Source organism: Apus apus, chromosome 19 (genome assembly GCF_020740795.1).
Source record: "Apus apus isolate bApuApu2 chromosome 19, bApuApu2.pri.cur, whole genome shotgun sequence".
Taxonomy (NCBI): Eukaryota; Metazoa; Chordata; class Aves; order Apodiformes; family Apodidae; genus Apus; species Apus apus.
Genome location: NC_067300.1, coordinates 5,637,370 through 5,648,689, shown reverse-complemented (window position 1 = coordinate 5,648,689; position 11,320 = coordinate 5,637,370). Strand labels below are relative to the sequence as shown.

General features: G+C 53.4%; 2 protein-coding genes across 3 annotated transcripts; one reads left to right on the top strand and one right to left on the bottom strand.

Moving 5' to 3' along the window:
- Positions 1-302: 302 nt before the first annotated feature.
- On the bottom strand, positions 303-4,873 carry TRUB2 (TruB pseudouridine synthase family member 2). The gene is made up of 8 exons (XM_051636656.1): positions 4,777-4,873; positions 4,570-4,686; positions 4,408-4,482; positions 3,753-3,814; positions 3,354-3,435; positions 2,743-2,815; positions 1,997-2,133; positions 303-1,249 (listed from the first exon to the last, which is right to left on the bottom strand). The coding sequence occupies exons 1-8, from the start codon at positions 4,871-4,873 to the stop codon at positions 969-971; spliced, it is 924 nt and encodes a 307-aa protein (XP_051492616.1). The 3' UTR covers positions 303-968.
- Positions 4,872-10,425, top strand: COQ4 (coenzyme Q4). Of its 2 annotated transcripts, XM_051636657.1 has the most exons (7): positions 4,872-5,011; positions 5,106-5,260; positions 5,731-5,827; positions 7,228-7,330; positions 7,675-7,804; positions 8,604-8,697; positions 9,265-10,425. In XM_051636657.1, the coding sequence occupies exons 1-7, from the start codon at positions 4,872-4,874 to the stop codon at positions 9,425-9,427; spliced, it is 882 nt and encodes a 293-aa protein (XP_051492617.1). In that variant the 3' UTR covers positions 9,428-10,425. The 2 variants fall into 2 exon arrangements, with proteins under 2 accessions (XP_051492617.1, XP_051492618.1); XM_051636658.1 differs by lacking the exon at positions 5,106-5,260 and having other exon boundaries at positions 4,872-5,007.
- Positions 10,426-11,320: the final 895 nt, after the last annotated feature.

The following is an 11,320-nucleotide window of genomic DNA, read 5'->3' as shown; positions in this document are numbered from 1 at the left end:
TCTACCATTTTCTGGAAGTAAATCCCCAAACTCCATAGCTAAGTGTATAGCTAGAAAAATACTGAGTGTAAGAGTGGTTAAGTGTAACTTCAGACTTTAAATTTAGAAAGTGTATTTCTGCTAAGTCAGACTCGGCTGCAATGAGTTAACAGAAAACTGAGCTTAGAGTTTGACTGGAGGGCAGTACATGGCTGTCTGCACGGAGCTGCTGCAGAGCAGGATGCCATGGTCCCCTGAACACCCTTGGGTCCTCAGATGAAAACAACAAGCAAAAAACCACAAACAAACAAAAAACCCCAACAAAACAAACCAAAAGCACCATGCTCTTTTAATGAGTCTGTACTCAGAGATGAGTGCTGAGCCAAGAACCAGCCTCTTCCCCTTTTGGTCACTTTCAGTTTTCACCAATCCCTGTTACAAGCCATTTCCATCACACAGCCCTACTCTGGATATAACCATTTCCCCACACTGCTTTGTGTAAGCTGTGATTTCTCCTGCCCATCCCTCTTTTGGTCTGATTTTGAGCTCTTACGTGTCTGAAAGCAGGACTAAAGGAAATACTCTCGGACAACAGAGGGAAAATAAAATCCACACAGTAGGTAAGTTCTGCTGCCAGTTGTAAGGATCAAACCTGTTCAATCAAGGGAATGCAGCTCTGTAAGACACTATTTTCTGCTGCTGAACAATTTGGGGATGGGTTTTTACATCCCATAGCAACCAATGTTCCCAGACTCAACAGGAATTTTGGCACAGCGAACTGCTGTTAATGAACTGTTTGCCATGCTTGAAAAAAATTATTATACAGCCTGTCACTAACAAAAATGCCTCTCTCTGATAAGTCATCTCAAGGAAAGGGTGGGAGTGAACTGCAATTAACCCCCTTCCTTCTGCTGTCCATCAGGCTGTCAGCAGGTAGCTGTGTTACTGTGCCACAGAGATGGCCCGTGGACCTTCCCTCCATGGCACGCTCAGCTGCCTGCCATCTCAGCCTCCAGCTCCTGAAGAAGACTTCTATCCTGCTGGCCCAGCGTTTTCTCCAACTCTGTTTTCACTTTGAGCTGGCAGTTCTGAATTGCCTTCCGGACACTCTGCAGGTCCCACTGGGTTCTCAGCAGAGCATCCTCCAAGGTGAAGACACCGTCGCGGATTCTCCGCACCCGTGTGCACACGGCAGAGGATTTCAGCTCCAGACCAATCTCATGGACTATTTTTCGGAGGTACTGCTGAGTCTCGTGCAAGCAATGGATTTCTAGAAGGACAGAGAGATTCCTTTAGAGGAAGCAAAGCACTGACACCAACTCAGACCTTGTCTGTAAAGCCAGACACATCGCTCACCGTTACCCTGAAATAACTGGTTTGGTAGAAGAGACTATTTAAGATACAGCAGTTGGATTATGGTTTTCTGGAATGCTGCAGGGTGTCCTAGCCTCTCCCAAAGTGAACATTTTAGAAGACAAACCTATAGATACAGGAGGGTAATGTAGCAGTTTAGGTATTTCAAAAAGGGTAAGAAAAGGCACCTTTTTAGTAAGACATGTAATTGGTGAGGAGTAGGAGACTGGCTGCAGGAAAGCAAACCATGCTTTAAAAAAACCAAAAACAAACCCAACACTAAAATGCATTACACCGAAATATTGGGATAAGGAGGAATTTTGCCCCATAAGTATTCAATATGCACACTTTCTTACGTCAGTCTTAGATCTGGAACTGGCAGGGTAAGAACTTAAAGAGTGAGGTGCACAGCTGGCTTCCTCTACTCCAGCAGCTTCTGTGAGGGTTCCAGGCCCTACTAAAAATCTTTCCACTGCACTAAAGAGCTCATCTACCAAGATGGTTTTGTGCCTTTGGAAACTACAACCCATTGAATGTTCTGCAGGGATTACCAGTTACGAGTTGACACCAACTCATTTTGCATGAAAGCACAAAGAAGAAACTGAAGTTTACTGACTTATTTGCCATGATACATACTTCCCCAGTACAGTTTGTCCAGTCCTACCTAGTTGGAATTCTGGAGGTGTGAACTGGAGGCATCGGATGGCTGTGATTATTGGAGGGCTTTTTCCCATGGGACGAATCAACCCTTTGACAGCCAGTTCATAAGCCTCCTGTGATTTCATATCAATGTTAGAATACCTGGAAAAATAAAAGAGAAGAGAAGAGAAGAGAAGAGAAGAGAAGAGAAGAGAAGAGAAGAGAAGAGAAGAGAAGAGAAGAGAAGAGAAGAGAAGAGAAGAGAAGAGAAGAGAAGAGAAGAGAAGAGAAGAGAAGAGAAGAGAAGAGAAGAGAAGAGAAGAGAAGAGAAGAGAGAAAAAAGAAAATAAAAGAGCAGTGCAGACACTTGTTAGTTCTCTTCAACAGGAGTCAAAATATTTCCACTCCCAATAAAGGAGAGCTGCAATTTTTATTCTTCAAACCACCTATATGTTGAGGCTTTGCATATATTTGCATACTGTCAGTCATTTGGGAGGAAGGTACCTGGTCATGGCTACAAGATATTTATGTAGGTTCTAATGTAGCTAATAGGTCCTAAAATAGCTGAAGATTTCAGGATGTATAGGGAGGACACTTAAGTGCAACCTCTCAACAGAGTTCAAAGCATTCACAGTAACTTCTCTCTGTTCCCCTCTAATACTCCAACCTTTAAAGACTTTAATGATAGCAAAGAAAATAATCTAATTTGTCTTAATGAGCAGCAAATGGCAGTCAGAGCCCATCAGCTGGATTTTCCCACTGGATACATACATCAGCAGGGCCTTGTGATTTGTTCCTTGAATGACAGCAAGAATCCTTTCCAGCTTCTCCCTTGTGATATGATCTGCAAAAATTAAGGAAGAAACAAAGTCTCAATTATCTATCCAGAAACCAGAGAGACAGTGGTCTGAAATGTGCCACCAGGGTATTGCTGTCCCCTTGGCAGGCAGGCATATCAGGGCAGGGTGATAAGAACTGCCCAGAGGGGCTCTGGCAGAGCAGAGTCACTTCTCACTGTACCATGGCAAAGCAGAAAGATGGATTACAAAGGGAAGAATCATTTTGCTTAATTGATTTCAGGATGTTGGCTTCAGTTGCTCTTATAAGGTGTTTTAAGAGTTTCATTCAACGAAAGCTTCCACCCACTCTAGTTATGGAGAGATCTGGGTCCCACCCAGGGGCAACCACTGTGATCAGGACTCACACTGACTTTGTATATATTGTGGTTGTACTTAGCAGGCAGCTACAAATAAAAACTAGCAAGCAGGCATTTACGTTTGTGCAATTTACCAGGTTACTTGCTTTGCAGTTAGAATGCTATTTGTTTGGTGTTCTGTTTGTTGGTTTTTTTATAAAAACGAACAAACAAATCAATTTCTTACCAAATGTTGTCTTTTCTATTAGCTTCCCTGTGTCTGAGAAGTCATCAGTGGCTTTACCAAACAGCCCACCAACGGTGTAAACCTTGAAGAAGAGCAAAGAGTGTAATTTAGCAAATAAATACTCCAAGCGAGGAGCAAGATTCTCCTGTGCAGCTGCCAGGACACACAGGCTCTGATGCTGCTGCACAAAAATACAGCAACATCCTCTGCTCATACAGCCACGTGTGGATGCTCAAATGAAGGATGAACTTCTGGAGCCTGCAAAGCTTTCAAAAGCATCAGTGGGTTTGAGACTGGAAAGCAGAGTCACCATCACGAGGCCAGCCTGGGGCACTGGGGCAGGAATCAAGTGGGCAGTTGCACTGGGATGTTCTGAGGGTGTTCAGAGCCATCACCTACCTTGGTCAGGTGGCAGTTGTACAGGTCAGTAAGCAGCTTGTTCCCATGGCCTATGCCAAGAACTGAAACACAGGAGATGGGAGAACCCATGATTCAACCACCTGGGAAGTTACTCGGGTGCATTTACACAGCACTGCACACTCACACTGCTTTTCTTCCCCCCTGCCTGGACAGGCCCATATCTCCTTACAGGTCATGTCTGAGCAGGGCAATTAGACCCCCAAATTACTGCCTGCCATGAACTCTAGGATAAGGCTGTAACTGGGGCACTTGGATGTTCCCAGAACTTCTTCCCTGGATACTTCAGGGCAAATGCTCAGCAATGCCAGACGCAGGGAAGCCAATTCCAGTGGTGGAGCAGAGGCAGGGGTTCTGTGGGGTTACATGACAGATCACTAAGGGTGTCCTAGACAGGAGCCTGGTGTCCCACAGCCAATCCAGCAACCCCCAAAGATGGGTTGCTCCCATCTCCCGGCACGGCCAGTGTCCTGCTGGACCGTTCATGCCGTGTTTCAGCGTCCCCACGCCCGGCTGGGTTGTGAGACCAGGGGTGGAGGGGCTGCTGTGTCACGGCCAAGCGTTCACCCCTCGTCCCCACGTGGAAACCCGTCCCCCCGGCCAGCGGGACGCGGTGCTGCCCGGCGACCAGACCCACCGAAGACTCCCGAGGCCTTCACGTCCAGCCGGTGCCCCGCTCCGATCTTCAGCTGCCGGAACCGCGGGCCTCGCACTGCAACAGAGTGGGGACCAGCTCACACAGCCCGCCGGGGGCCCCATCACCCCGAGACCCCCTTCACCCCCGCGCCACGTCCCTTACCGAGGGGGTGGTCGGCCAGCACCGGCACCATGGCGGCCACCAGCCCGAGCCCCCCGCCCGGGGCCGGCAGGAAGCGGACGTGCTGCCGCGGGGCGCGTCCCGGCGCCGCGTTCAGGTCTGCAAGAGGAGCGGGATCCGTCAGGGGGGCCGGCAGCCCTCCCGAGGGGGCAAGGGGGGGGGTCCCCCTGCCGGCCCCAGCCCCCTCACCCCGCAGCAGCCGCGTCTCCACCGCGTCCCGGACGCGGCCCCACGCCAGCCCCGCCGGTTTGTAGACGGCGAAGAGCCCGCCCGGTACCGCCGCCATGCCCGGGCCCCCCGCCCCGCCCCCGGCTCCTTCCGGGGGCTGGAAGGATCCGGATGCGGGAAGGATGCGGATGCTGCCCCTACTGCTGCGGCGGGCGCGGGTCGTGCTGCTGCGGGCGGGTCCCGCAAGCCCAGGCAAGTTCCCTCCCCCCGCGGGCAGCCCCAGGGGCGTCCGGGCGCTGCTCGGCCCGTCTCCCCGCCCCGGTTCCTCACCCCCCGCTCCCCGCAGGCAGAGCCTGTCTGTGCCACCGGGCCCGGGATGGGCGCAGCGAGGAGGAGGAAGGGCTGTGCCAGCTGTACCCCGGGCACATCCCCAGCAGCCCGCTGCAGAAGGCGCTGCTGGCGGCCGGCTCGGCGCTCATGGCTCTCTATGACCCCTACAGACACGGTAAGACGAGCGAGGAGAGCTCGTTCCAGCCAGGGCCTTGTTAACCTCCAGCAACTCCTGCCCCGTGTCTCCTGAGAGTTTCTCAGAGGACTTGATTTCTCCTTCTGTTGAGTGAGACATTTTGTAAAGGGGCAGGTGCAGGGCTGAGACCTGGTCCAGGGCAGGGAGCTGTGGAAGAGAAGGGGTGAGGAGTCCCAGACATTCCCCAGTGATCTCCTGACCACCCGGTGCCATCTCACTCCTCCTTGGTCCGTGAGACCTCATGCCTGCTCCTACATCCCTTCCTGCAGGTGACAGCAGGCCAGAGCCCCCCCAGGGCTGAAGATCCATGTTCTGTGGGGTCACTGCTTTGCCACAGGCTTCCTGCCTGCTCCTGCTCCTGCTCCTTTCCACATTTCCTCACCTGCCAACCAAGGACAACTGGGTGTCACGAGAACTGCTCTTGGGTCATTCTCTGGTCTCTCTTGCAGACATGGTGGCAGTCCTTGGGGAGACCACGGGCTGCCTTGCCCTGCCCAACCTGCGAGACAAGATGAAGAACCACCCTGAAGGTTACCGCATCCTCCAGTGCGTCCCTCCTCACCCCTCCCTGCCTCCCTCACCCCATGGCTCCTGGTGGGTCAGGAGACACAAGACCAAGCACATTCCTGGGGCCCCATGAAGGGAGAGCCCTGCTCCTGAAAGCAGCACCAGCATTTTTTTTTTAGCTCTAACGCTCCAGGTTGCTTATTTTAATCTCTTTTTAATGATCAAAAGAGCTGCATGGCCAGTCTACAGGCACAGCAGATGCTGGGCCCAGCCCTGTTTCCCAGGCTCCTGCCTGTCTGTTCTCCTTCACTGCTGGAACTGGCAGGTGCCAAGGCAAGGAGATAGGCAGGGGAGAAACCCATGGGCCTGGTGGGTTTTCATCACTGCTCAACCCACCAAGCCCATGATTTCTCCCCTGCACCTGCTGCTGCATCTCCTTGTGTTGGAGGCCTTGTCTCCACTAGGCTGCCTCCTCCTTGGACACCTCCATATTTTCTTTTTCAGTGCCTGCAGCCTCTTCCCAAGCTATGAAATGAGGACACTTCTCTTGTCTTCCTTATTAAGACTTGATGACTTTTCCTTCCATGTCCATGGAGACTTGCTGAGCACAGCAAGGCTAAGGATCAGGAGGGATTTCATAAGTCTGGGGAGAGATCTCCATCCCCCGTGGGGTTGCAGAGATTTGCAGTGGTCTGATTTGTGCACACAAGCTTTTTTTTTTTCCTAATCCCTGTACATGCTAAAGTCCATTTGACACCAAATACACAAGGAAACACCTGCAGCCAGGGTGAAGCTGGTGCTACTCCTGCTTATCTCCCTGGCTTCTCTGCTCCAGCAGCTGAGCAGCTCCTGGATCCTCTGTGGGGCTTTTATCATGGGAATAATTTATCCTGTGCATGGAAATAAAAGAGCTTTTGTTTAGTTCCAGGGCTGTGGGGCACCTGTTTGCCAACAACCTGGAGAGGAGACCTTGCTGTATGTGACTGCCACGTGGCTGGTGATGAAAGCCTGAGTAGGAGAGAGGTTAAACCTGTGTTTAGAACAAATTCCCTCCCCTTTTTAGGGTTGTTCCTTTGAAGCTCTGGCTGATTTGCAAAGATATTCAAGAGCTTTGCTCCCTCAGGGCCAGGTACTGCTGGGGGCTGTGCCTGGCTGGCAGGGGACACTGGTGTTTTTCCAACGAGAGTTTTACAGGGTGCAAGATGAGAGCTCTTAAACTGCTGACGTTTCAGTTAGATCCTTTCAGCAATTTGTGACCCAACCTCAGCAACAGAAATAAGGCTGGTGCTACCCCTGCAGGAAACAATCAGGAGCTGTGCAAGGAAAATGCTCAGGCAGGGCAGAGGCAGGGGATGGGGATTTCCAGGGGGTTCCTTTTCTCCAGGACCCCCTATTGTGGGCTTCACTGGGAGACTCACTAACCTGTGTTTTGCTTGCAGGGAAAGGCCTCGCATCCGTCTCTCCACCCTGGACATGGACAGGCTGCAGGGGCTGCCAGAGGGCTCCTTGGGCAGGGAGTATGTCCGGTTCCTGGAGGACAACGTGAGTGTGGGGATTCACAGAGTGCGAGTACCTGTGGTTGATCCCTGTGCCAGGAGCAGGGATGAGCTTTAGAGGGAGATTGGAACCATAGAGGAACCTATGGGGAACCCTCTGGGAATGGGAGGGAGTCGGGACAGGATGAAATGCTGGGCGTTGGGTGATGCTGGGTTTGTCACCAGTGGTGTGCAGTCCTTGGTTCACGTGTGTGTAAATGACACTGACCCCCTTCATTAGGCCTGGGAGATGTGCTGATAGAGGGGGCCACATATTTCTTGTACATTAAAGAATGAGACCAGGAGCTTGAGTTTTGGAAGGGGCTGAATCAGACCCCTTTGGATTTGCAGAAGGTTTCTCCCAACACCCGGATGCCACCCAAGTTTGTTGATGATGAAGAGCTGGCCTACGTGATCCAGAGATACCGTGAAGTCCACGACCTGATGCACACCCTCCTGGGCATGCCAACCAACATGCTGGGTGAGCTGCAGTGGATGCAAGGGCTCCTGCCATGCCCTGCTGGTGGCTCAGCCACTTCTGCTGAGAACGGAGCAGGCTGGGCTGGTTAGACTCCCCGATCCTCAGCCCTGGAGCTGTGTGGGGAGGTTTGGATCATTGCTGGCTCAGTGGTGGCTGAGAGCCCACAGGATGTCACCCTTCCCCAGCTGGGAGATGCTCTGCCCAAGCCCTGGGTGCGGGCAGCCCCTGGGGTGGGTGTTTGCTGCCTGGCAGGGAGGGTGGCACCGAGGGAGGGATGTTTCGCAAGGTCTGAGCAAAGGCAGAAGTGGGGGGTTCTTAGTGGCTCCTTACTTGCCTGTCCCCATGTCCTTTGCCCTCATTTTGTGTTCTGACTCAGTAGCAGGTTGCAAGTCAAGCCTTGCTGGGAGCCTGCAGGAACTGGCGTGCCAGGTCTCCTACGCAGGCTTTGGCTGAGCCCTGGTGGCATTTCTGAAAGGTCTGTGCTGTGCTGAGAGACGGGCAGAGCCACTGAGGGATCAGGCTTTGGCAACTGGATTGCTTAAGACCTGAGGGAACCAGCCTGCCTGGGAAGTGTTTCCCAAGCTTGTGGGCCATCAAGTGTTGGGTGCTGCACTCCCAGGTGCCTCAGGCAATCCCTTTCGGGTGGGTGGTGCATGATGAAGCTCATCCTGGAATGGAATGAAGCCATGGCCAGACTTGGGAAGCATTCCCAGGCCTGTCTGGAAGGTAGAGGGGCTGTGTGACCAGGGCTGCCCCTCAGCCCAGGTGTCCTGCTCACAGCCTCCTTGCTCCCTCCCAGGTGAGGTGGTGGTGAAGTGGTTTGAAGCCATCCAGACAGGACTGCCCATGTGTGTCCTGGGAGCAGCGTTCGGCCCCATCCGTCTCAGCGCACAGTAGGTGCCGGGTGCCCGGGAGGAGGGCATCTCTGCCCTGCACCAGCCTGGGTGATGCTTTGAGATGTCCTCAGGGGACAAAGAGGGGACACCGCTAGTTTGCAGGGGAGAGTCAGAGGGCGATCCCTTTTGTGAACCGTCTGCTCTGCCCCTGTGGCCCAGGGAAGCAGTGAGGTGGGAAGCACAGCTTGGCTGCTGGAGCAGCATCTTCCTCTGCTTCCAGCTCTGACTATCCCATGCCAGGTGGGAGGAGCAATGGCCAGGCCTGGCTGCCCTTGGCTGGGCACATATTGAGAGCCAGCAGGATCCCTACCACCCTTGTGGCACTTCCTCTGCTTTGGTGGCAGAGCAGTTTGGGGAGTGCAGAACCCATGGTCTTGGATTTGCTGCCAACTATAACCTTCCTGGCACACTGTCCTCGTCTGTGCCTCAGTTTCCCCTGTGAGATAAGCAGGAAGGATGCTAGAAGAGTGGGAGGGGTACATGGGACACACATCTGCTTGCAATGGGAACTTGGGGAATTAAATCAAAGCGTGGAGATTAAAACTGTCACTTTGTTTGTTCCAGAAAGCTGCAGGTCCTGGCCACCGAGCTGGTCCCCTGGGCAATCCGGAGTGGGCGCAACTCCAGCTGCTTCCTGAACATCTACTATGAGCAGCGCTGGGAGCAGCCCCTGCAGTCCCTGCGGGAGGAGATGGGCATCTTCCCTCCCCCAGCTGTTCGGGTGTGAGAGCTCAGGCTCGGGGGGGACATGGGGGCTCCCCACTGGCAGGCAGCAGCCGTCCCCTGCCGTGCTCTGTCTCCTGCCCGCCAGCACAGCGTGGCTCTGCTACCAGCCACCACAGACCAGGGGCTGAGCTTTCTCCTGGCACCCCTCTGTTGGGGGAGGCCGAGTGGCACCTCCCTGTGCTGTGAACAAAACTTGACCCTTTTTGCTGTTTGTGATTCAGTGGAAGGGTGGCAAGTGCTGCCGTGCCTTTGCCAGCTGGGTGTGGCAGCAGTGCTCCAGTACTGATGCTCCAAATGGGATGAGGAGGGAGCAGAGCTGGTTTACAACACACTAGAACGAATCGCTGCCTTGGCTTTCTGCAGCTCTAGAGCTGTGTAGGTAAATCCCACCCTCTCCAGGAGGATCAAGGCTTCAAGTCTTGGGGCCACCCTGGACTGGAGCTGAGCCGTGATTTACAGAGCAGCCCATGGGCAGGTTTGGTGTGTGCAGTGGTGAAATCCCATCTTGTACTGGTGCCTAACTGGGCTCCTCATGGGTCATACAGGATCTGCCTCAAGGCCTTGGAGTCCAGGTGGTGTGACATTGCATGTCCACAGGAGCAGGCAGGGAAATACCTTTGGATATTATCCCAGCTGGATTGGCTGTTTGAGAGCTGATTGCAGGCTGCTGTGCCTCCCTGTTGTCTCTCCCCATCAGAACCACCAAAATCTGCGTGATTAGACAGATTCCTGTTTCAACAGGAATCCTCCCCTCCTTGGGCAACAAAACGACGTGATTGGGAATAAGGGACTGAATCCTGGGAGCACAGACATGATGGCTGCTTGCACTGTGTCTGAGAGCTGATTGCTGTCTGGGTTAATTAAACAGGGCTCCCAACTGCCAGCAGCTGGAGTGCAGAGCTGTTGGATGCAAGGGCAGAGAGCTGTGAGACCGTGGGCTCCTTGTGTGTGTGGGTTTGCTGTTGAAATTCGTTCTTGCTGAATAAAATCCATGATGGAGCTTGTGGTTTGTTGCCCATCTCCTTCCACCCCACCTCCCCTTCTGAGGAGAGAATCTTCCGTGAAGTCTCACCTCTTTTCAGCTCTGGCAGGGTCTGCTGTTCCTTGTCTGCACTGGTGGGTGATGACAGGGGACATGATTGGCCACACATCCCTGGGGACCAGGACACAAAATGGGCCGTGGAGCTGCATCTTTAGCTGGGATTTGGGAGATGCTGGGCTGTTGAGTAGGCTCCTTGTGGTGGTTGTTGCAGAAAGGCCCAGACAGGGGAAGAACAGCATGCAGAGTAGGAGAGGCACAAGTCTGGGGGCTTCCTAAAGCAATCCTGTTTTCCTGGGGATGCTCTGACTGGAATTCTTTGGTGGTCCTGGGGGACATGGCATTGTCCTGCTGTGAGTTTCACACTGCGTGTCCTAGTCTCCTCCAGGATGCTAGAATGGACAGACAGGAGCAGGGGCTGACAATGCCATCAGGGATTGGGGTTGTTCGATCCCAGGAGGCTGAGCAGGGGCAAAACTCTTGGGTTTTGGGGTACATTCAAGAGCAGACACCGGGGCAGAGGAACTGGCTCAGCTTCCCCTGACTCTGCCTCCAGTTTCTCCCTCCACTCCACCCCCCAGCAGCCAGACTTTGTGTTTTTCTCCCAAACCAGGCTCACGCCTCCCCTTGGCTTCCGGACTTATTTCAAGCAGATAATAAAGGGTATCACATAAACACGTCCCTCAGCTGCTGCAGAACACACAAAGTGGGGGTTGTCCTGTGGCACCAATCGAGATGAAAGACGCGTTTGGCCCTAAAACAGCCCGAAAACGTATTTTTTTCTGCACCAAAGACGCGCTGGAGGGGTTGAACCGAAGGGGAGCACGGACGCGCCGCGCCAGGCGCTGTGAGCAG